At 34.3% G+C, this 26,467-nt stretch overlaps 2 protein-coding genes across 12 annotated transcripts in view; one reads left to right on the forward strand and one right to left on the reverse strand.

The window, feature by feature from the left end:
• Positions 1-26,467, forward strand: part of SLCO1A2 (solute carrier organic anion transporter family member 1A2) — a 131,489-nt gene that overhangs the window by 88,606 nt on the left and 16,416 nt on the right. For 3 of the 11 annotated variants that reach the window (XM_086713932.1, XM_086713930.1, XM_025930548.2), the window contains 9 exons: positions 410-542; positions 4,085-4,191; positions 6,021-6,167; positions 9,361-9,459; positions 10,756-10,977; positions 13,362-13,526; positions 14,726-14,921; positions 21,253-21,418; positions 22,363-22,535. In XM_086713932.1, the coding sequence (XP_086570058.1) occupies positions 410-542; positions 4,085-4,191; positions 6,021-6,167; positions 9,361-9,459; positions 10,756-10,977; positions 13,362-13,526; positions 14,726-14,921; positions 21,253-21,418; positions 22,363-22,535 (1,408 nt within the window). Of the gene's footprint in view, positions 1-409; positions 543-2,139; positions 2,225-4,084; positions 4,192-4,766; positions 4,899-6,020; positions 6,168-9,360; positions 9,460-10,755; positions 10,978-13,361; positions 13,527-14,725; positions 14,922-21,252; positions 21,419-22,362; positions 22,536-26,467 lie in introns of those variants that run through there. The other 8 variants (XM_086713934.1, XM_086713940.1, XM_086713933.1 and 5 more) reach the window with 8 other exon arrangements.
• Positions 1-26,467, reverse strand: part of IAPP (islet amyloid polypeptide) — a 101,689-nt gene that overhangs the window by 72,272 nt on the left and 2,950 nt on the right. The window lies entirely within an intron of this gene.

Genomic DNA, 26,467 nt, shown 5'->3' on the forward strand with positions numbered 1-26,467 from the left:
TTGACTTTTGCTTCTCTTTTCCGACATAGGAAAACATTATAATATTCTCTGGAGCAGGAATGGAGGGAAAGACCAGAGGTGACACATCTAAGACTAGATAATAACACACAGAGTCTTTAACATCTCTCAGAACTATCCTTCAATCCCTTCTACTCACTTCTCTTCTGCTGTTCTCTTTAACCGTTGGGGTTCCACAGATACCTGTTTGTGTATTTGTCGACATTGTAAAACAGTCCTTCAAGGCAAGAATTGTGTCTTATTCATTTATTGTTTCATGCATCCCTAGTACCAGTTCTAGTATTTGGAATAGGTTTTCTAAAAGAAATGCTAGATAGTAAATAATTGAATGAAGATAAGATATTGTTCATGCTTAATTGAAATATTCATTTCAATATCATTTTTTTCCTAGGAAATCTTTTGTTGATTATCTTTGTGAGTTATTTTGGAACCAAATTACATAGACCTATACTGATTGGTGTTGGATGTGTGGTTATGGGTCTAGGGTGTTTCTTACAATCTCTACCTCATTTCCTCATGGAGCGGTAAGTACTCAAGTTTCTGATTATTTCATAGATTCAACTTTGGACTGTATTGAATGAAACTTGAAATTTCCTTTCTAGGAGTAAAGTTTCCTAAAAGCACAGAACACTGCAATGGGAACTGGAAGATGCAGATTCCATTCCACTGGTCCACTGTGCTCTTGGCTGCCTCACTTCATTTATATAGTCATATTTTGTCCATATATGAAATAGAGATTTGGGATTTTATGGAGTGAAGTCTGATGAAATGATTTTTAGGACCAGGCAAAATTATCATATTGCACAAAGAGTTGTCCCCTGCCCCTTCACCATTGTCCATATTACTGGTTTTGAAGAGAAGTTACTTGCAATTCTTTTAGTTCTTTCTTCTTCAATTTGCCTCCATAGTTCTAAGTAAATATTTAACCTTTTAGTTTTTAATACTTTCATGTTATGTCATATATGTTGATATCTTACTATAAAATTATATTCACTATTTCCATGTGGACAATTATGTAAGTATCTTTCACCACTGAACCATGCTATTATTTTCTTTTAATATTTTTCATTTTTATTGGACTTCATAATTGCTCCTTTTTTATTTGATTCATTTTCTTTTTATCTCTCACTAATCATCAGCAAACTCTCCACTGGCAGGGCAACATCTCAAAATACTCATACATATCACAAGTTTTCATTTCTGCCTTAGAGATATCTCTATGTCACCAATTCTCCATTTTCAGTCTGAACTGGAATCTCCTTAGGCTTGGTGCATGGCTCCTTCCTGGAAATTTTTCCTCACCATTATCCTTGGGAATTTGCTTTGCCTCTTTCCTGTATTCAGTTAACTTAGATCCTGGATATCATATCTTCTACTTTTTTACTCACTCCTTTTTTTGGAAAACATAATCTAATAGGTTTCTGAGAAAAAGTGTAAGAGACATAAAAATTTTAAGACCTTGAACATTTGGAATTCTACTCTCACACCTGATTAATATTCTGGCTGATACAAAATTCTAGGTTGGAAATATTTTCCTACGGATTTTGAAGACATTGTTCCAATGTTTTCTAGTTTACAGTAGTACTGTTGAGAATCTTGTGCCACTCTAATCCCCATGACCAGTTCCTTTTCTCTGGGAGCTATTGGGATTTTCTTTTAAGCTACAGAGTCTGGATTCATGATAATTGTCTTAGTATAAATCCTTTTCCTCCATCATGCTAGGTGTATTCAATCTGGGCATTTGGAGAATTTGTATTGTTTCTTTGATAATATGCCCCCTCCCCATTTTCTCTTTCTAGAACTTCTACTGCTTGAATTCTGCATATCCTGTTATATATTTCTCATCATTTTCTCCAATTTTCTATCTTCTTGTCTTTTTGTTACTTTTTGGGAGATTTCTGTAACTTTATCTTCTAAAGCACTGAATTAATTTCTAACTTTTGCTATCCCATTTTTAATTCCCAAGGACTCTTTTGTTCTTTGTATCTTTTGAAGGAATATTTTGTTCTTCTTTCAAGAATATGATGTCTTTTTCCAACTAAATTTGTTCATCTATCTTCTTTGTCTCTGCCTTCTCTGAGTGTATAATTTTTATTTGTCTCTGTCTTTACTATTATAGGCTTTCCTCATATATCTGGTGGTTCTTGGTTATATATACATATTTAAGAGAGAGGAATAACACAAGCTACCTGGAACTTCTGTGTATGTAAGACTTAATTAATGGAAAATTTCTTTGTAGGGTGATTGTACATGGCCTGGCTGTGTATTAAGTGACTCATAACTGCCCATAAACTATCTTAGGCAGGGATTCTCCAATCTGTTTTCCAGGAGGTAGAAGCTTGGTTACCAGCACATGGGAGTGGAAATCTCACTTTTCAGTATATGGATTTTTTAAACCTAATATCCCCAGTTTTTAGTATATCTTCCCTATCCTCAGTGTGTTTATTCAGACTCTAGAGTCAAAAGCCATATTCAGTTGAAATGACAGAGGATGTCTAAAAAGGCTTAACTGCTCCTTATACATACTTGAAAGCAATCCCCTTTTTGGACCATGCACCCTCTCACCTTTAGAAGTATCTTCTTTCTTGACTGAAGCTTTCCAGGGATGTGTGGCATGTGTTCAGTTGCTCTCGTACAGGCAGTTACTCAGTTTTATGTTTCTCATATCTACTAATTCAGTGATCATTCATTTATCTACTTTTCCATTTTCAAAATCCTACTAAACTCTGTCTTCTTGTCAGATCGTCAGATCTTCCCTTTTCTTTATCCTCATGGCATTATGTCTTTTCCTTTTCTATTTTAAAATCCAGTTACTGCCATTTTGCTGATGTTTTGGGAATGAATGGACATGTGATGTGTTATTGGGTTTTAAGTCAATAATCTAAATGAAAAAGATATTTTAGCTCTCAGATATTTCTGAAGGGATCAGAGGCATCAAGACAAAGAATATCTACTGTTCTTTTATTTCCTATCATATCCTATCCTGTTCAAGACAATGTTGAGTAATATTCAGCAATTTTGTCATTTCTTTCTATACTCTGCCAAAGGTATTATTATTTATTTTGTCTGAAGCTTCCATGTCTCATGGGACCATGGGTGTGGAAACAGAAGCCTTAGTCCACAGTTCACAGCCAAACTCTATGGGTATGACTGGGCAGTGTTTCTAAGGGAAGGTATTTTAACCATTTTATTATGTTCTGTAACATATTAATTAGGACTCTTGGTGACATCCAAGTATAACACTCTTGAGCTCATTTGAAACTCAGAAAGGCAAGTTTTCTTTTGGCTTTCTCTTATCTAATAGAAATATAGAAACCAATCCAGTGTAATTTCTAACAAAGAGAGACTTGGCTGGACATATTTCCTCCATTGCTGCAGCATATAATTTACTTTCTGAGAAAGGGCATGTGGATCTTCTGGTAATATGCCTAAGATAAATGGTCACAGTTTATTAACACTTTTGTTTTCATGAGAAGAGAAAAAGTCATTAAATTGTGCTGTCACAGTGTTTAAGATTCTTCTAAGGTCTCTCATGATGGGTAAATGCTTTGTTTCTTTTAGAGGGTTAATGAACAGGTGAAAGAATTATTGTTTGGATTCTCAGAAAGTGAGAGTATATTTCTTATTAGGAAACCTTAGAGAATCCAAAGTTAGAGAACTGCTTTATTGTGCTTTTTTTTCTCTCCCCAAAGCCTTTATCTTCTTAATTATGCTTTGTTGAGTCTATTATTTTTCTTGGTTCTTGTTTCTTATCACACAGTAATTAGTTCCAGGAAATGATCACCTAAAAACCACCAAAGGTCGATGTCAGATGATTTAGAAGGTAGATCATCCACATACAGATAATTGAAAGCTAGTTATCAAGGGATTGTACATTGAGAGTGAGTGGCAAGTTCTTTTCAATAATATTAATTTATGATGATTAGGTGGCAAAGACAAAAAGATACTTTCTTTTCTGGATTTGGATGTTGTGTCTTAAGTGAAGCAGGAGTTAATAATCTGCACAATGCTCACATTGTCATTGTTGGCTCCTTAACATCAACATGTTTTCCCTGTGTTCATACAGATATGAATATGAATCTACAGTTTCAGTTTCAGGCAATTTGTCCTCAAACAGTTTCTTGTGTATGGAAAATGGAACCCAGATTATCAGACCAACAGAAGATCCATCAGGTTGTCCACTTCATTGTATTGCTTTCTGTTCAGTGAATTTGTAACTGAACACTTTCTGCTGGGCGGCTTTGAATGTTATTAAGTTTGGTTAAGTAAGCAAGTAAATGAACAAAACATATTTTATTTTTTTCAGGGATTTTGGAGGAGATCGTGGAGGGGATTAGGAATGGCTTATATCCATTGGCTTATATCCATCCAATAACATTATAAAATGTTATTCCTCTTATATTTGAATATATTTAATAACAATGCCTTATCTATTCTTTGAAACGGTTATTTAAAAATAAGCCGAAGACATCCATTCGAGGACCACTTAGAGTTAATTCCACAGAGGAAAACACGTTAGAAAGATGGATTTATGCTGATGATTTGTAAATGAATAATAGAGATAGAAACAAAAAGATTTGTGTTATATCACTGATCTTCTATAGGAGAGAAAGGAAGCAAGTATGCTCTAACTCTGATTTACTCTATTCTCTTTCTGCTGAACTAGGAACTTGTCTTTCTGCCCTACTTCTTCCTCCCTACCAGAGATACTACTTTACAGTCTGACACAATAGTGGTGCTTCTTCTGGCTTCCTGCAATCCCAGGCACCAACATGCCAGCTTCTGCTCCTTCATATGCTAAAAGACAAACAAACAAACAAAACCAAAACAGTGACATCAAGAGTGGCCTATATACTCTTCTTTTGCCAAAGACTGACTAGGTCCTATTTTCTATTTTTTTCTTTAAATACGCACTGTAGTGGATAAATAAAAATTCTTTGATCACCAGATATTTTATATTTTGCCCTGTGGAAGGCCTAGAGTTTGACTATGACCTCTAGATACAACTTGCTATTCTCACCACAGAAAAAAAATTATGAATATCCAGAAATTGACATTATGATTTTCTGGACTAGGAATGACTGAGAGATAGACATATAGATAGATATATAGATAGATATTTCCAGGCCCAGCTGTGCTCAGGACCCTCACATCTTTGGGTACCCAGCCAGATTATAGAAGATGAAAATAAGTTGTCATTCACTTTCCTGAACATGACCCTACAGAGTGTCCTCCTGGCTTGGTAGCTATTTTGGCTTAGAAAAGAACTGACTGTTTTCAGACATGTGCTTATCTTCATCCCTTTCAATAACCTTCGGCCTAATCTTTATTATTCTACTAAGCAGTGCTGCTCCAAGGATTGGGGTGGATTTCTTTGTTAAAAGATTATTTGGAGGTTACAGTAAACAGTAGGTTCTATAGAGAAAATGTGATTACTACCAGTTAAATATTTTTAGTTTCTGTGAAGTGGTTAGAGCTGTAGAGAATTAAAACTTCAGTGAGATTATTATTTAAATCATATAGTATCAGTTCTAGGGAGAGATATTTATAGGTTTATTTTCTCTTCCCAAAGTTAGTGTAGAAATTGGACAGCTCTCATAGTAGCTAACTGGGTCTAGTAGCTAGTGGCAAACTGTTTCTTTGCAGGGAAAAATAGTTCTGGTTTTTAGTGTTTGTCAATTTCCGTCAAATACTGCCATCAAACTGCCAATATGTTGTCACTAAATACTAAACTGAAGAGAGATGTGTATACTACTCATCTCTCCCAACCTAGTAGTAACTGGCTCCAACATACCATTTATATTTGCCATACCTAAGTACACTGTCAGAAAATGCAACTGGAATGGCCCAATGATTCACTGCTGACATAGTAATACAAGTAATTGAGAAGATGCCATGTCACATAAGAACTGTGAAATGTTTAACAAAAATTTAGAATTAAGTATTACTAATACTTTACTACCAAACCATGAATACAATGTATCTTTTTTCTTTTAATACAGAGTGTGTGAAAGAAGTTAAATCATTAATGTGGATGTATGTACTAGTAGGCAATATTATACGTGGAATTGGTGAAACTCCCATCATGCCTTTGGGTATTTCCTACATAGAAGATTTTGCCAAATCTGAAAACTCTCCTTTATATATTGGTGAGTTTGAAAATCTGCCTTAGCCTCCTTTCAGGAAAGTAAGTTTCTTAAGGGTGGATATCAGTTATTTGGAGTCAGTGATTTCCAGAATGATGAGCAAAGTACCTCGGCACACCTGGCCATCAATGAAAGTTTGCTGAATGGAGCAATTACATGCTAACTCCAAATAAGCCACTTTGCTAATTCTGCTTCTTTCTATTGAAAATACTACTAATCTAGTGCCCCAGGAGTTCTCTTTGATTCGTCCATTTCTTTGGCACCATTCTACATCAAATATATTAAGTGATTTACCAATATTTTCTTTAAAATGTCCCTTATTATTCAAAACCTTTCTTACAATTTTCATTACCTCTATTTTTTGCTCAGGTCTTCATTACTCCATCTGTAGATTATTATAACATCTCCATTGGTCATTTTATTGCTAGGATTTTTAATATCAATTTATTATCAATGTTTTTGCAGTACAATTTTCTCAAACATTGTTTTGATTATGTCTTCTCTACCAGTTTATATAACATACTGGCTTTTTATTTACTATCTCTGATCTCTCCACTTATTACAGCTCTGTACTCTATTTAGTTTATTTAGTTTTTTGTATAGTTTCTCTTCATCACAGTCTCTCCATGCTAGTCAGATTTTTCAGATTCTTCACAAATCTCTGGTTCATATTCTTGGTTGTGTTTCTGAAAATTTTCTTTTCTAAAATTGATCAGTGTCATCTCCGACAATAACCAATTTAAGATCTACCCTCTTATGTTGTCTTCCAATCTCCTAAATATTCTTCATTTATTATGAATAACTTATTTATATTTTTTAGTTATTCCATCTGTTAGCATAAAAGCATAACTTTTAGTACAGGAACAATTTTGCCATTACTGTAGACATATCTTTTAAGAACTGGCAATGTCAAAGAAGGTCAAAGAAGACAGGAACAGAGTTACACATAATTGGAAAAGATCAAAATATTTACAGATCCTTTACCCCAACGAACCTTTGGCACTTTTTGATGATGCACTGATTTTGCAATAACTTTTTTCAATGTTTTTCTTTTTGGTACTTTCAAATCCCTTCACATACTTATCTTGAAAGAATACAAATGCTTGCCTGTAATAAATTAATGAATACCTTTTTATATGTATTTCTTTATTCAATAAATACTAGGATGTATATTATATAGAAATAACTGTGATAATATCTATATGTTCTAAGGTCAATAAGACAGTCCACATAAGGTTTAGTATATAAATAGCTACATAATTATAAATCAATCGAATTTGATAAATATCTCTGTGTAGTTAATTTTTTTAATAGACTTAAAAATTAAATAAATAGGGGCGCCTGGGTGGCGCAGTCGGTTAAGCGTCCGACTTCAGCCAGGTCACGATCTCGCGGTCCGTGAGTTCGAGCCCCGCGTCGGGTTCTGGGCTGATGGCTCGGAGCCTGGAGCCTGTTTCCGATGCTGTGTCTCCCTCTCTCTCTGCCCCTCCCCCGTTCATGCTCTGTCTCTCTCTGTCCCCAAAATAAATAAACGTTGGAAAAAAATAAATAAATAAATAAATGTGTGTGTGCATGTAATTAAATAACTATAAATCAGTTAGCTATACAATTGAGGAAAATACTTCCATGTATGGCTCTGAAGTTTAGAAGAGAACATAAAATCTAGAAATGAATTTTGAGAATCATATATAGAGAAAATAAATTAAGAGGGAGAAATGAGTTTTCCAAAGGAAGCCATATATATAGTGAGAAATCCTACATTAAAATACTAGAGAAAACTTTCAGTGAGTAGAATATAAAGAAGAAAAAGCAGGGGCACTTGGGTGGCTCAGTTGGCTAGTGTCCGACTTCAGCTTAGGTAATGATCTCAGGGTCCATGAGTTCAAGCTCCGCATCAGGCTCTTTGCTGACAGCTCAGAGCCTGGAGCCTCCTCTGGATTCTGTGTCTCCCTCTCTCTCTGACCCTCTCCAGCTCACACTCTGCCTCTCTCTCTCTCTCTCATATAAATAAACATTAAAAATTTTTAATAAAAAAAAGAAGAAAAAGCAAAGGAGTGGTCACATGGGGAGAAAGTAAAACAATAAAGGCATAACTTTATGAAAGTATTAGGAGGAAATGCCAAAAGAGGAGCTAGCAAGCAATGTCAAATAACATGAAGACTAGGAGGATGGAGACCAGAAAAGGACACTGAATTAGTGACAGAAATAACACTGGTCTTGCCTGCAAGTGCTTTGAGAAGAATGTGGAAGGATTTGGGTAGATTCAGTGAGTGGTGAGGCCATAAGTGTAGAGTGTAGTGAAAGGAAAGAAAGCAGGGTAGATGTGAGATAGTATAACCAGAGGGTAGGAGAGATTGAACAAACACAAATAAAGACATGTTTAATTGAGCAAGATCTCTGAGAAGATAGAAGGGGATGATGTCAAGAAATGTGGTGTGTATACTGGGTGGGCTACCCTATGGAACGGTGGAGAAGGCAGAGACACTGGTGGAGACATATTTTGAAGTAAAGAGGAACAAAGTTGAAGAAGGTCATGTCTTGGTTTTCAGGAGCTGCGAGAGCTCAGCCTTGATTCTGAATTGTAGATATGCTAAGAGCTAACTGATGATGAAATTCCAGATGAGTAAGCAGTCGTAAGTAAGTAAGTCGTAAGTCATAAGTAAGAGGGGACTGATGAGTATGGAAGATAATGTGGAGAGTAAGAAAGGAGATCATGATGAAAGTGAACAGAAGGATCAGTGACAGTGAGGACACAGCCAGAGGAGGCTTCAAGTTGGAGACGTGAGAGTAAAGCTTTCCTGAGGAATATGCCACAAGAAATTTACAGGGTGGTACTTTAGAATTCCTCCAAAAATGTGCCTATAGAAAGCAGTAAAAGAATCTTGCTCTGTATTGTGGCTTTGTCAACAGCACGATCCCAGCCTATGCTGCCACAGCAGATTTTACCTGCAATTCATCATGAAAGAGAATTTAGAGGCCTAGAGAATGCAGTTTTACATTTTGAGGCTCTTTTTTTCCACATTTACAGAACAAACTTGTTACTTATATGTACACTAAGCTTCATTTTCTTACAAACTGAAAGTTTAAGGCAAACATATCTGAGGCAAAAACAAGTCAGGCTCTAGACTTATGGAATTAGGACTCTTTATGGGGGTATATAACTATATTATAACTTTATATTTTCATTTATTTTTAGGGTTTGTAGAAACAGGAGCTATCATTGGTCCTTTGTTTGGACTTTCATTAGCATCATTCTGTGCCAATGTTTATGTTGACACTGGATCTGTGAACACAGGTAATTCAATACGATTATTTATAGTATCAATAGTAACAGAAAGTAATGTCAATTGTTATCACAGTTAGTTGTTGCCTTATTTGACCCTTGGTTAGGTAAATTGATTCCACTTTTCAGGTTCACAAATTGAAGTGAAAGAGTTTAAAGAATTTTTGAAATATTTCAAACCAGTGATCAGGAAAATAAGTTAAAATGCTGACCTTCAGACTCAAAATCCAGTGCTCTTTCTATGGCACCACAATCACATTTCTTATTTTCAAGAGATTTAAAGATATAGGTCTGAGATGCTGGAGAGGATGTGGAGAACGAGACCCTCTTGCACTGTTGGTGGGAATGCAAATTGGTGCAGCCACTCTGGAAAGCAGTGTGGAGGTTCCTCAGAAAATTAAAAATAGACCTACCCTATGACCCAGCAATAGCACTGCTAGGAATTTACCCAAGTGATACAGGAGTACTGATGCATAGGGCACTTGTACCCCAATGTTTATAGCAGCACTCTCAACAATAGCCAAATTATGGAAAGAGCCTAAATGTCCGTCAACTGATGAATGGATAAAGAAATTGTGGTTTATATACACAATGGAGTACTACATGGCAATGAGAAAGAACGAAATATGGCCCTTTGTAGCAACGTGGATGGAACTGGAGAGTGTGATGCTAAGTGAAATAAGCCATACAGAGAAAGACAGATACCATATGGTTTCACTCTTATATGGATCCTGAGAAACTTAACAGAAACCCATGGAGGAGGGGAAGGAAAAAAAAAAAAAAGAGGTTAGAGTGGGAGAGAGCCAAAGCATAAGAGACTGTTAAAAACTGAGAACAAACTGAGGGTTGATGGGGGGTGGGAGGGAGGGGAGGGTGGATGATGGGTATTGAGGAGGGCACCTTTTGGGATGAGCACTGGGTGTTGTATGGAAACCAATTTGACAATAAATTTCACATATTGAAAAAAAATTTACTGTTTATATATTCATAAAAAAAATAAAAAAATAAAGATATAGGTCTGAGTTTCTTTTAATCAAATAATCATTTGTTTATAATTAAATAGAGCTTGTAGTTATTTAATAAGTATCTACTAATAAGTTCCTTATAGGATAGGCCAGATAAGCAAAATAATTTATTGCTAGACAATACTGTATAATACCACATATTGTCAGACAAATGTTATGAATGTCTAAATTGCATACAAATTCTGAACTTGAATAAAACCTGAAAACTGTAATATTAAGAATTTTCTACAGTTCATGAAGGAAATAGTGACAAGCTAACAAAAATGTGTATATTTCTTTACAGATGATCTGACCATAACTCCCACTGATACTCGTTGGGTTGGTGCATGGTGGTTTGGCTTTTTGATTTGTGCAGGAGTGAATGTGCTCACTGCCATTCCGTTTTTCTTTTTGCCCAAATGGCTTCCAAAGGAAGGACTAAAGAGTAATGCAGACATCATTAAAAATGACAAAGAAGAGAAACAAAGAGAAGAGGTCAAGAAGAAAAAGGATGGAATCACTAAAGGTAAATATAAATACTATATAATTTATTTTTTATTTTATACATATGTGTCTGTATTTCAGTCTAACACTATAACATGCCAGGCTGCATTAAGACAATTTGTCATTAATAGTGAGTAGTCAATAATGTCTAACTAGTCTGAGTCTTCCTGTGCTACTACATGGAAATAAGTGATATAATTTCAAGACAAATCATCTGTGGTCAGCATTTATATAAAATTTTATATCAATTCAGGCACTAAATAAATAAATAAATCCCCATTTGCCTTTAAAAAAATCTATTTTATACAGAACATAAGTCTAATTTAAAAAAAAGAAATTCAAACTGAGAACAAAAGGAGGAAAAAATATACACTATTTCAAAGTGTATACTTCTGAAACAAAAACTGTTAGCTTAACTTGAGCTTCCTGGAAGTTAAGGCATAAAAAGAATACATGAAAGGTCATATAATTCTCTATATTTGATACAGAGAGGAATAATAGTTCTTAAAGAGAAACTGTTCTCAAGTAACACATTGCAATTAAAGAAAAACATTCTCATACGATGTATGATACAGTAATACTGAACCACATAGTAGTTCTTTTCCAGCAAGTGCAAGTGCATATTTCATAGAACAGGTTTTTTTTTTTTTTATTTTTGGATAATCTTCAATAAAAACTCAAAGAATAATTTACAGAAAGTGTTTCTGTGGGAAACTAAGCTAAGGTAGTCTAAGTATTTAGTGTTCAAGAACACTGATTCTCAAACTTGGCCATATATTGGAATTACTTGGGAAATTAGAAAAAAAATATTGATGCCTAAAATTCTGTAGTATTCCCAGGTGTGATTTAATTAGTATGAGTTATTACCTGGGCCTTGGAATTCTTAAAGATTGTTCATTTACAAGATGAAGAGAGACTCAGTTTACTTATCTGTAAAATGAGGTAATAATAGTACTTTTAATATAGAGTTGTTGTGTGAGGGTAAAGGAGTTCTGGCACATATTACTGTTATTACTGCTAATAGTATTAGTGTCATTACTGTTGATGTTGCTACTTCTACTATCACCCATAAATTATAATACCAATTTGCACAGAACTTTTATTAACAATTACACATTAACTTAAGCTAGTATTAAACATAATACTTCTTAGATCATTAGGAGTCAATTCAGAACCTTTAAATTTTCAGAGTGATCATGATTAACAATTCTTTTTGAAAGGTTGATGTGGACTCATAGAGGATTTTAACATAGAATATTGTTTGTGATCTGCAAGGTCCATTTTCAAAACTAGGAAAGAGGCGAGCTTAGTATGAGAGATATAGAAAGGAAATTTGAACTACTGAGACTCATTTACTAGGACAGAGATGTCAACAAACACGTACAACTTAAAAAGCTCCAAAGTGCTCTGAACACAACTCTCTCACCCAGCATGTACTTTATTCATATTTGTGATATGAATTCTACAGCTAAAATAGTTTTCTTTGCATTGAGTTGTTCTTCCTTCTCTCACAATTTATTTGTTCTTTGGATTTTGACAGTTTATTGAGAAAAAAATACACAATAAGGAAGGAAATCAAGACAAAAAAACATGAAGATAGGAAAAGTGAAAAGTAACTATACATGAGACTTTGATCCCAAAAAGGTGGCAGGGCAACCCAGAATATTTGCAAGAGATGGGCCACAAATTTGGCTTCGAGCTGTGTCAGTCCACACCGACAGGGGAAAGTTTGGGTTATATCATTTACATAACCCTTAGTATGTTGTACCAAATGAATCAAGATCTCAGAGAGTGGGAACTGGGCGTTTGTATCTTAAAAGATCCCCAGGTGATTTCATTGTGTACCCAGTATGAACCACTGGCAGGACCAAAACTGTTGTTCTGAGGAAGAAGAAAAATACCCGGTACTTGACAAAATTACATCCCATGAATACCCACATATATCTTCATTTTGAATGTTGTGGAATGATAATATCAATATTTGAGTGTGAACTTTATCAAGTTGACCTCCTTCTAAACTTTAAAGAACAGAACAAGCATCCTTCATTCTAGATGATCTCTAGAGAAGAGAGGATATTCAGAGAAGGAAAAAGAGAAGGAAAAAAAGGAAATGGTGTGAATGCAGACAATATTTTCCCCAAGACACAATATTAACTTAATGATGGCAAAACCGTTGTGTTCTGAGCCCTACCCAGCCAACTGCATTATTGACTTGCAGAAGGTACCAAAATGATATAGTTTTAGCTTTCAAGAGGTACAAACAAAACAAAACACACATTTAAAAAACAGTATGAGCATTATAAATAGAAAAATGTAATTTGGAAGGGAAGATGATGTTTTAGAAAAAGTAAATCTTAAAATGCAAAGCCAAGCTAGTATAATACTGCTGTCATTCTTTCATTTCAGATTTTTTGCCATTCATGAAAAGTCTTTTATGCAACCCAGTTTACATGCTTTTCATACTAATAAGTATTATACAGTTCAATGCATTTGTTAATATGTTCACCTTCATGCCCAAATATCTGGAACAGCAACATGGAAAATCAGCTTCAGATGTAATCTTTCTAATTGGTATGTTTATTCTCCTCTATATTAGTAGCCCCACTTGTTTTTTTTTTTAACCATGAAATGGTGAACAGTGTGATGATGTGTCTAGGAGACTCCTAAATTGAAATACATTGAGATGTTTCTGTCTCTGGTACATTTCCTCCTTCCATTCTTCTGGGAAATCAACAAAGGGAAGGAAGGAAAGAAGCCAGGAAATCCTGGCTTTTTTTTTTTCTTCTGCTCTCTCTCCAATCAGAATGCAAATTCAAAATATTTGTGGAATTCTTGGGGAATGTACAAATTAGAGACAGTTTTTAGGTAGGCAAGCCATTAATATACAAAGGAAACCAATGCTAATTCATCAGGAGTCTGTTTTACTTTTTTAACTCCAGTTTATGAATTCTGTCTCTCCTTAGTTCCCTGGCCCTCTGGTGGTGTCTTTGCAGCACAGGCATTCTTATTTTCCTGTGACCACATTAACTTCGGTGGTATTCCTCCACCTTGGGTTTCTCCTGAGATCTTTTGATTGATCTGAAAAGTGAATTTCTTAGACTACCTGGATCCACGTCACATAGAGTGCTTGTTAGAAGTTCAGATACCTGGCACCCACCTCAGACATACTAAATTAGACAATCTGGTGTGGGACTCTGGAATGGATTTTTAAACACTCTCCCAAGTAGATGTGATGTGCTTCTGTGAGAGACCCTGACATTAAGAATGCCATCAAGGGCTGTCTTTTTCTTGTTTTTTTTCTTTTCTTTTTTTAGGGAGAGGGACATGAAATGTAAATACACTTGACAATCACAGGCTCAGCAAAGTAACCTTCTAAGGTACCTTGAATGAAGTCAAATTCTTAACAACTAGAGTTGGTACAAACAATGGCAAAATCATATTAATCATAAACTACTGGTTAACTTTGAATTGCCACTCCTGCCTAAATCATTAGAAAAGAGATATAGATCATGATCCCTGCATATAAGAAATTTACAACCTACTACAATAAATTAAATGAAGGACAGTGATAAGAGTCTTAATATACTTTGACATTGTGGAGCATTTAAAAATCTCTCTGTATGTAATATGTAAATAAGTGGAGATAATAATCAATCAGCTTTCTTCACTGTGAGTTGGACCTAGATGGTTTCTTATGTAAGACATATTAGATACCATATTTGTTCTTTTGCTAAATCACTTTGTAAACAACATTTTACTTACATTTATAGGTATTTATAACTTACCTCCAATATGCATTGGATATATAGCTGGTGGTTTAATTATGAAGAAATTCAAGATTACTGTCAAACAAGCTGCCCACATAGCATGTTGGTTATCTTTAACTGAATATCTTCTTCATTTTTTGTGTTTTCTCATGATCTGTGATAATTCTTCAGTTGCTGGCATAACCACCACTTATAATGGGTATGTTGTTTTCTAATGAATGTCATACTTTTAGAACAGTTAATGACATATTTTATTCAATGATTACCCAATGACCAGATCATTTGCTAATTGGAATTGATAGCAATAATCCATGGTCTTTCTCTTTCCTCCATCTGTCAGTTATAAGCCTATCCCTCCAGGCTAATAGGGTTAGTTAGTTTATGAGTGCACATGTATGTGTGTGGGCTTGTTTTTGGATATCCTCGTAGACATTAAAGTGGATATCAAAGAAACTGCCAATAGTTTTAGGTTGCATTAGGGTATGTTGTTCATATATTTTATACTTTCATAAATGGGTAAAATTAAGAATTAACTATGCAATCTTAATCACCTTTATATGTTTCCACAATGGGCTTAAATCCAGCATAACTGAATCCGAATACATGATATTTTAATTCATATGTAAATTCATACATTTGTGTAATTATGTCTCTATCATTGAATAGTTTTAGATTTATATTTGAGGATAGTCTGAATTTATAGGAAGGTTATGCATACTGATATCATCTCTTGTATTTTGAAAATACATATCCTAACAGGAGTGAGGTGATATCTCATTGTGGCTTTCATTTCTATTTCTCTTATAACTGGTGATATTAAGCATCTTTTCATTTACTTATTGGCCATTTGTATGTCTTCTTTGAAAAATTTTGTATTTAATTCCTCTGCCCATTTTAACACTTGATCTTATCCAAAAGACCAAGAAGCAATCTTCTGCCTATTTTAAAATCAGATTGGTGTTTTTTGTTATTGTTGTTATTGAGTTTTATTAGTTTTTATATATTTTGGATATTAATCCCTATCAGATATATGATTTGTAAATATTTACTCGCATTCCATAGGCTGCCTTTTCACATTGTTCATGATTTCCTTACTGTCCAGAAGCTTTTTAGTGTGATGTAGTTCCGCTTGTTTATTTTTGTTTTTGTTACTTGTGCTTTTTGGTGTCCAATCCAAAAAATCACTGTCAAGGAGTTCACCCACAATGTTTTATTCTAGGAATTTTATGGTTCTGGGTCTTAAATTTAAGTCTTTAATCCATTTGAGTTTATTTTTGTGTATATAAGTTAGGGATCTGCTTTAATTCTTTTGCATATGGCTGCCTAGTTTCCCAACATCATTTCTGAAGCGAGTATCCTTTCCCCACAGTAAATTCTTAGCTTGTTTGTTGTAAATTAATTCACCATATATGCATGGTTTATTTCTGCATTCTTTATTCTGTTCCTTAATCTTTGTGACTCTTTTTTATGTTAATACCAAACTGTTTTTATTACTATTACTTTGTAAAATAGTTTGAAATCAGGAAGTGTGATATCTCCAGCTTTGCTCTTTCTCAAGATTGCTTTGGCTATTTTTTTGTGATTCCATACAAGTTTTAGAATCGTTTTCTATGTCTATGAAAATGCCACTGGAATCTGTATAGGGACTGCACTAAATCTGTAGATTACTTTGGGGAGTATGAACATTTTAGCAATAATAATTCTTCCAATGCATGGGCATGGAATAAATATCTTTCTATTTATTTATGGCCTATTTTGTCTTTAACAGTGTCTTATAGTTTTCAATGTAAAGATTCTCACATCCTTGGTTAAATTTATTCCTTAAGTATTTTATTCTTTTCATTCAATTATTGGATTTTCTTTTTTCTTTTAATAGTTTGTTGTTACTGTATAGAAACAGAACTGATTTTTGTATACTGATTTCCCATCCTTTAACTTTACTAAATTAATTTATTAGTTCTTGCCATATTTTGATGGAGTTCTTAGGGTTTTCTATATATATCATGTCACCTACAAATAGAGATAATTTCACTTCTTCATTTCTGATTTGAATGCTTTTTATTTCTTTATCTCACCTAATAGCTCTGACTAGAATTTCTTGAATAAAAGTGGACAGGATGGACATTCTTATGTTGTTCCTGATCTTAAAGGAAAGCTCCCAGCTTCCCATCATTGAGTATGTTGTTAGCTATGGACTTGTCATAAATGGCCTTTGCTATGTTGTTAAATTTCTTCCATATGTAATTTGTTAAGAGTTTTTATCATGAACGGATGTTGAATTTTGTCAACAAAATAGATGCTTTCTCTGCATCTATTGAGATGATCATATGATTTTTATCCTTCAATTTGTTAATGTGATGTATCACATTGATTGGTTTATGTATGTAGAAACATTCTTGTATCCCTGGAATAAGACCCACTTGATCATGGCATATGATCTTTAGAATGTGTTGTTGAATTCATTTTACTAGTATTTTATTGATAACTTTTTGCATTTATATTCATCAGGGATATTGTCCCATAGTTTTCTTGTAGTGGCTGCATCTGACTTTAGTATTAATATGATTCTGGCCTCATAAATGAGTTTGGGGATGTTTCTCCTCTTCAATTTTTGGAAGAATTTCAGAAGAATTGGTGTTAATTCTTCAGATGTTTGATAGAATTCACTAGTGAAACCAACTAATGCTGGGCTTTTCTTAGTTGGGAGGTTTGTGATTATGATTTAATCTCCTTGCCAGTAATTGATCTATTCAGATTTTCTATTTCTTCATGATTGATCTTGGTATGATATGTGTTCTAGAAATTTACTCATTTCTTCTAAGTTGTCCAATTTATTGTTGTATAATTAATAGTTTTGTCTTATGATCATTCATATTCACGTGGTGTTGGTTGTAATATTTCCTCCTTAATTTATAATTTTATTTATCTAGTTTTACTCTCTTTGTGTTTTTCTATTTCCTTGATATGTAAAGTTAGGTTGTTCATTTGGGGTCTTTTTTTCTTCTTAATTTATGTGTTCATACTATAAACTTTCTTTTTAGAATTCCTTTTGTTGCATCCTAGAAATTTTGGTATGTTATGGTTCCATTTATTTGTGTCAGAATATTTTTTTATTCCCTTTTGATTTCTTCTATGATCCAGTGGTCATTTAGGAGTGTGTTGTTTAATTTCCATATATTTGTGAATTTTCCAGATTTCCTTCTTTTAATTGATTTCTAGTTTCCTATCATTGTGGTCAGAACAAATACTTGATATAATTTCTATTTTCTTGAATTTCTTGAAAATTGTTTTGTGGACTAACACATGATATATCCGAGAAAATGTTTGTGTGCTTTTAAAAAGAATGTGCATTCTGTTGCTATTGGATGGAATATGTTGGATTTGTATATGTCTTGTAGGTGTCTATTGTATTGTTCAAATCTGCTATTTCCTTATTGATTCTCATCTAGGTGATCTATCCATTGTTGATAGTATGGTATCAAAGCCTCTATTATTGTATTGCTGTTTATTTCACCTTTTAGTTATGTTAATATTTGTTTTATATACTTGGGTACTGCAATATTGGGTACATAAGTATTTACAATTGTTATATCTTCTTGATGAATGAATTTCGTTTGTGATTTGATAACTTTTTGTGGCAGTTTGCCTTCACAACTTTAGCATAATCTTTTATGTATTACTATAGTTCTTTCCTTTGTATGAGGCTTACATTAAAGTATATTTATAGAATCCTATTTTATGTTAACAACTTGACTTTGATAGCATATGGAAAATATATTTGCATTTCTCCCCACTCACATTTTAGGTTAACATTAAAATTTACATCATTATTACATGGTGTATCTAATAATGTATTATTCTAATTATGGTTATTTATTTTTTTTTAACTTTAAAACTAGGGTTGTTAGTGAATTAATTATACACCATAATCATGATGTTAGAGGATTTGACTTTGACTATATATTTACCAGTACCAGTGAGCTTTACACATTCACATGTTTCTATAATGTTATTTATCATCATTTTATTCCAGTTTAAAGAATGTCCCTTAGCATTTCTTGTAATTCAGGTCTAGTAGTGATGCACTCCCTCAACTTTTGTTTGGGAAAATTTTTATCTTTCCTTCATTTCTGAAGGACAGCTTTGCCAGGTATAGTATTCTTGATTGAGAGTTTTGTCTTTCTATATGTTGAATATATTATCCCACTCTTCTGACCTGCAAAGTTTCTGTTAAGAAATCTGCTTATAGGGGCGCCTGGGTGGCGCAGTCGGTTAAGCGTCCGACTTCAGCCAGGTCACGATCTCGCGGTCCGCGAGTTCGAGCCCCGCGTCGGGCTCTGGCCTGATGGCTCAGAGCCTGGAGCCTGTTTCTGATTCTGTGTCTCCCTCTCTCTCTGCCCCTCCCCCGTTCATGCTCTGTCTCTCTCTGTCCCAAAAATAAATAAACATTGAAAAAAATTTTAAAAAAAAAGAAATCTGCTTATAGTCTTATGCGAATGCACATGAAGTGACAAATAATTTTTCTCTTGCTGTGTTCAAAATTCTCTCTTCATCTCTGACTTTTGTCAGTTTAATTACTACGTGTTTTTGTGTACTTTAGTTTTGAATTCAAACTATTTGGGATTCTTGGCTGGGTTACACATTCAAATGAGGCTACCGGTGGGCGTTTTGATTGGGAAGGGCTGCTGACTGTGCTCTGCAGTTCAGTGGGACCACTGATAGATCTTTGCAATCATCTCTGGTTGGACAAGGTTGTAGGCTATATTCCCTGGCAGGATGATGCCACTGGTTGGACTTTACCACTGGTCAGAGCAATGGGCTGGGCTTGCAATTGCTCCTGGTCAGCTTGGGTCTCCGGCTGTGTTCTGTAATCAGAAAGGGCCACAGGTGTGCCCTGAAGTTGGGTGGGCCATAGACTGGGCTTCATAATCAGGTAAGCTGCTGACTGTGCTCTGCTGTTGGACAAAGTTGCTGGCCAGAATCTCTAGAGGAGAGAGGCTTCTAGTTGTACCCCAGAATAGGGTGGTACTAGAAACTGCATCTTCTGGTTGGGCAGAATTGCTCTCCAGGTTCTCTCATCAGGTGAGGCTTTAGGTTTGTTCCATGATTTGACAAAGTCACTGGATAGGTTCCCTGCCTGATCAAGGTTTCAGGCTGTGTTCAGCAATTGGGTAAGGCCAAGGACTGGGCTCTGTTGCTGGGTGGTGCTGTAGTCTGGGCTCTGAGGCTTCCCAGGTTACTGTTCAGGCTCCTTGGTTATGTGGGGCCAGAGGTTATGTTTAACAATGGGGCAGGGCTATTTGCTTGGCTTCCAGACTGAGCAGGCTGTAGGATGGACTCTATGACTCCCTAGGTTCTTTGGCCACACTTTCTGGGTGGGTGGAACATGAGGCTATGCTCAGCAGTTAGGGAAGCCTGTGAATTTGCTTCCCTGCCCAGATGTGGCAGCTGAATGGGCTCCACAGCCAGTATAGTCTGTTGACTGTAAATAAAGCAGAACTGCCAACTGAGTTTCTTGGATAAAAGGAGCCATCATTCAGCTCTGTAGATCAGTAGGACTACTGGCTGGGATCTGTACTTGGATAGTGCTGCAAGTAAGGATACTGTCTATCAAGATCTGAGTGCTGGTTGTTGTAATCGCTGTCCCCCTTCTCTATCGAATCCCTAATAAGTGAAGCCTGCAGATTCTTCTAGTCATCCTCATGAAGTGAGACCTGAATGGGCCTCCTGGGTAACATCCCACAATGCTGAAGGTACTTGATGTCTACCTTGGCTCTCTTTTCCCACTGGAGAAATTGTAGACCCAAGGAGGTCTTCTCATTGTGGTGTTGTGCTGACCTGGGGGATGCATAATTTGATCAGAGTCTAACTGTTCCTCTTACTCTTCCAATGTGGTCCTTCTAGGTCTTTGTGCTCCAGGAAGGTGCATTAGCCTCATTCCCAGATTCTGGGATTTTCACAATGGTATCTTGTCTATAGATAGCTGCTAATTGGTCTTCTTATGAGGGAGATTCATCAAAAACAAACTGTGTTGCCATTTTGATAACCCCTGGACACTCTTCATACTAGAAGAATGTCTTTATTTACTCAAGTAGTTAGATTTCTGAAGCTAAATGTAATTAATATCTGCATTATAAACTGAATTTATAGATTTTGATCTTCAAGCTTGCTTTCATAACATATGATCTCTTGTTAAATGCTACCATATGGATCAGCCACAGGGATTAAGTCATCTTCGTTTTTGAGTGCTAATAATACCTGGAAAAATACCTTCCATATGGTACACACTCAATTAATACTTGTTTATCGGCTATTTTTTTATCTGAAATAAATCATTGATAAAGTGGCTACGTGATCACCAAAGTAGGTATATTTTATGCCAGAGATATAGTATTGAGGCCACACATTGATGGTTGGAAGATTTCTGTTTCTGTTTTGGGAAGGAGAGGAAATATAATTTTGGATTAAGATGAAAAGAAGAAAAAGAAAATGATCTTTCAATAGCCATGAATTATTTTAAATTATTTCAGAATGCAACAAGATTTATATATGGAAAACGCCATTCTTGCTGACTGTAATAGGGATTGCAACTGTCCAACTAAAACATGGGATCCTGTGTGTGGAAACAATGGTGTTTCATATATGTCAGCTTGTCTTGCTGGTTGTGAGACATCCGTTGGAGCAGGAATAAACATGGTAACACATTCTGTTGGCTTTCTTTTTCCCACAAAACTTTGTTTTTATGTATTGCACTAGAACATTCCCACATGAACTGGGGCCATATTTGATAAAAGTAAAAGTAAAATTTTTCTGTATGTTCACTTGATTTACCTTTTATTTCATAAATCTTATTTTAAACCTCTGACCACTGATCTTATTTTTAATCAAAAAAAATTTTTGAGTATAGCAGACATCGATCACTGAAATTTAATTTCATAGCTGTTGGCATTATTACTCAGGTAATTTGTTTTAAAAATACTCTGGATTGAAATATTTTTATCATGGAGATAAAGTTGGTGGTTTTGATATCAATTATTTACCTAATTGCTTTTTTTTCCCTTTTTTCCCCCGTATGTATGCTTGCATGTGCTTTCTGTGTTTTTCACATTCTGACAGCTCTTTTAAGAAAATGTAACTAGGTTTTGTTTTGTTTGCCTAAAAACATATTACAACATTTAAATGTTGGTTGGTTATAAAGTAAAATATAACTTTTAATTCCAATTAAAATCTGGAAACATAAAAACTTTAAAAGGACTTACTTTACTCTGTTTTTGAAATAAACTGTATTTTTGAAACAAAGTTTTATTAGTAAGTATCTAAATATCTTAACTGACTTCCAAAACAATTTTGTTTGTCATACTTCATTTTGTAACAAAAGAATATGTGTTTTTAAAAGGCTTGTCTTTAAGGTAGCTGAGTTACTGCAAATTTACTCTATTTATTTAGAAATAAATACCATTTTTCTAAAACCATCATTCAGTAGTTTGTTTTGCTATAATCCTGAGAGGCACCACAAAGGAGATGAGAATAAAAGAGAATAAATGGTCTCTGCCTTGATCCAGTTGCCTATGTACAAAATATTTGTGATTTGTGTTCAAAATTTTACTTTCTTTAAATAGGATAATATTATTTTCTGATAGGTATTCCAAAATTGTAGCTGCATTCAAGCATCAGGAAATTCATCTGCAGTTCTTGGGCTGTGTGACAAAGGACATGACTGTTCCATGATGCTCCAGTACTTTTTAATCTTGTCAGCAGTTGGCAGTTTCATTTATTCTTTATCTGCCATACCTGGATATATGGTTCTCCTAAGGTACAGAAAATATTTTCTTTATTTATATTCCTTTTGGATTCTTTATTAAAGAGCCTTTTTCTAAGAAATCCCCCTGGAGCCCACATTATCTAAGAATCCTGTGCTCATATATATCATTTATTAAGAGTTTAACACTAGGCATTGTCAGATTTTACAAAATTTTAAAAGTATAGGAATATAAATATTCATATTTTGCCATTTTCCTCCCTATCTTTCCTTCTTTATATTTTGCAGTTAAATTAGTGACCCTCTCATTGTTTCACACAAGAGGAGACACATTTATATTTTAGTGTAAACCATATGAAATGGTCATTTTGATGGGTAAAGAGTGGTTGCCTTGCAGTCATTTCAGATGGTTCAAACTACTGGGCAGCAGAGTGCAAAGCTGTCAGAGCCTGTGTCACCAATTCGTATCTACAGGGACTTAAACAGGTCCCTCGATTTATTTGAGCTTCATTTTATTATTTTTTTTAACGTTTATTTATTTTTGAGACAGAGAGAGACAGAGCATGAACGGGGGAGGGTCAGAGAGAGGGAGGCACAGAATCTGAAACAGGCTCCAGGCTCTGAGCTGTCAGCACAGAGCCCGACGCGAGGCTCGAACTCACAGACCGTGAGATCATGACCTGAGCCGAAGTCGGCCGTTTAACCGACTGAGCCACCCAGGCGCCCCTTGAGCTTCATTTTAAATAAACAATAGGCATAATAATAAATGCTTGAGTCTTTTACAAAGCTATTGTTAGATACAAATGATGAAGGGCTTTGCAACACTAGGAAATTGTAGAGCTAAAATTCAGACTTAGGTGTGGCATACATGTGTTCTTGTTATTCCAACATTCTTCATGTCTAGTAAACGATTGTAAACATCCCTAGTAAATAAAATTTGCATTTCTCCCTTTTCTTCATCATATTTCATTGGAACTTAGAAGCAGAGTTAAGTTCATTGTGATTCTCAGTTCACAGCACATTATCCTCATAGGCTGGGACAAATTTTCACTCTTTCTTGATTTTGCTTTTTTCATTCTATTTTTCACCTCCTCTCACCATAGCCACCCATATTAATATGATAGCTACACGAACTTAAATATGTATTTTCTTTTGTAAAATACTAACATCTTTTTGTGAGTATGTGTTCCTATATTCACATGTGTGGTATTGTGCTTTAAATCTTGCTTTGGTTCATAAGACTCACGAGTACATACATTCACCAAATACTGCTTAGTATGTATACGTATGAGTTCTCACACCTTCCCCACTTGAGAGTTCCTGCCTTCTTACAGCCTCACTAACACTTGACATTATCTAACATTCTGACTTAGACTAGTCCAATGACTGTAAAATGGTAGTTCACTGATGTTTCAATATGTGATTTCCTGATCCAGTGTGTTTAGGCATCTTCAAAATTTATTTTTTAGCTATTTAGGCTTCTGATTCAAGATGCTTATTGATTTTCTTTGCTCATTTTCTATTATATGTCACATATTTTTCTTGGTGATTTTGCTGATTATTGTCTAAATTATAAATGTTAATGTAATATTGCTTACATGATACAATTATCTCCTAGTCTCTCATCTTTCTTTTAATTTCTCCATACTCTCTTTTATGAAATTAAATCCTAAATATTGTTGTACTGAAATCTTACAATTTTCTTCCCTTAGGGTTTGTGTGTTGGGGAGTCACATTTTAAAAATGTTTTTATGTTCCTAATCTATACAAATATTCACCTAAATTTTATCCTAATAGCTTTATAACTTTACCTTTTACATATGGTCTTGTGGTTTTTGTTTTTTTTTTAACATTTATTTATTTTTGAGAGACAGAGACAGAGCATGAGCAGGGAGGGGCAGAGAGAGGGGGGAGAGAGAGAATCCTAAGCAGGCTCCGTGCTGTCAGCACAGAGCTCAACATGGCACTTGAATTCACGAATCGTGAAATCGTTGCCTGACCCAAAGTCAAGAGTTGGACGCTTAACCAACTGAGGTGCCCCTGTCTCTTCACTTCTAAACCTTACACATCTTAGGCTTTTAAATTTTTCTTAAAGCATCAACGTGGACCTCCAAAGCTATGTGAAATGATAGTGATAATAGCGAGTATTCTTGTACTTTTCTAATCTTAATGGAAAACATACACATTTTTCCATGATGATATTTGCTGTAGATTTTTCAGTATATAGTTTTCATGTAGTTTCTAAGTTTTTAATAATGAAATAGGTATTAAATGTTATTAGATGTATTTTTCTGCATGTATGATTCTATAATTTTTCTACTCAATATTTTTGGTGTAGTAAAATAAAATGGTAGATATTTTCATGTTGAACTGTTTGCATGGATGAAAAAAACCATACTTAATTATATTTTTATATATGATTTGGTTTGTTTAAATAATACTTTATTTAAAACTGTTACATCTATGTTGATAAATAAAATAGACATATTACTTTTTATTCTTTTTTTGTTTTGGAATCATCATAGGCCCCACAAAATGAATTAATAAATTTTCTATTTTTTAATTTCTGGCACTACTTACATTAAATATTTGTTGAAAGCTATATAAATCCATCTGTGAAAGTATTTATACTTTGGTCTTGTTGGGACAGTGATACTATTTATTATTTTCATTTATTTAGTATTAGTGCCTATTCATATTTTAAATTTCTACTTAAACCTGTTGTATGTAGGTGTTTATAATATTCCTTATCTGATATTCTCTGATGTATCTGAAAGGATTTCTCTTTTCTTCTTACGTATTTTTTTTATTTGCCTCCTCTTTACTTTTTCTTGATCATGGTTGTCAGAGGCTTGTCTATTTTATTTTTCTCTTTTTAAAGAATGAGTTTTGGTTTTGTTAATCTTTATTTCATGTAATCCTGCTCTTCTTGATTTTTTTTTCTTTTAGGCTTGCTCTGTTTTTCCTTATCCAACTGTTTCAGTTTAATACTTAGATCATTTGTTCATTCTGACTACTGTACATAAATCTATACATTTCTTTCCAAATATTGATTTAGCAATGCCTCAACTAGTATTTTCTATGGAGTTTATTTCTATTTTGTAGTGATTTGCCCCACCAGACCAAAGATTATTTATTAATGTGTTATATAATTTCCATATCTTTAAGAACTTTCTATATGTATAATTTATTATTATTATTCTATTTTTATGTTCAGACAACTTAATCTGAAAATTTACAGGTTGGGGAGATGGAATATCAACGTTGTATTTGGGGCCTAGTGCATTTTTTTTTTAGTATTTCATGTCTTTTTGAAAAGAATGTGTAACTGAATTTTGGGTATATAGTTCCATATCTCTTGGATTGAAGTAAAGCATTGTGTTATCTAAATTTTGTAAATGTATTCTTGTTTTTGCCTGCATTAATTCATCAGTTTTTCAGAGATGTTCAAATCTATAAATATTGCTGGTGTATTTCTCCCTATAAATCTCTCAGTTTTTTAATTCATATATTTGGAGGCTATATTATATGATGAAAATGTGTCTTTGATCATTATATTTCTATTGTTAGCATCACTTAATTTTCTTTATCTTTTAGTTATTTCTTTTAGGGAATTGTATTTTGTTTTTCATTAAAATGGAAGTTCTAGCTTTCTTTTGGTTCGTTGTTACTTGTTATATCTTTTCCCTTTCCTTTATTTTCAATCTTCAGTCTTTCATTTTGTTTCATAGACAATTTGCTGGGTATCATTTTATAATCTGAGATAGGTACATTTAGCTCATTTATATTTATTTATTTATTTTTAAAAGTTTATTTATTTTGAGAGAGAGAGAGAAAAAGAGAGAGAGAGAGTATAAGCGGGGGAGAGAGGGAGAGACAGAGAATCCCAAGCAGGCTCTGCATTGACAGCACAGATCCCAATACAGGGCTCAAACTTATGAACTGTGAAATCAAGCATGAGCCAAAAGCAAGAGTTGGACACAACT

This window comes from Puma concolor, chromosome B4 (assembly GCF_028749965.1).
Source record: "Puma concolor isolate L17-30 chromosome B4, mPumCon1.1.hap2, whole genome shotgun sequence".
Classification (NCBI taxonomy): domain Eukaryota; kingdom Metazoa; phylum Chordata; class Mammalia; order Carnivora; family Felidae; genus Puma; species Puma concolor.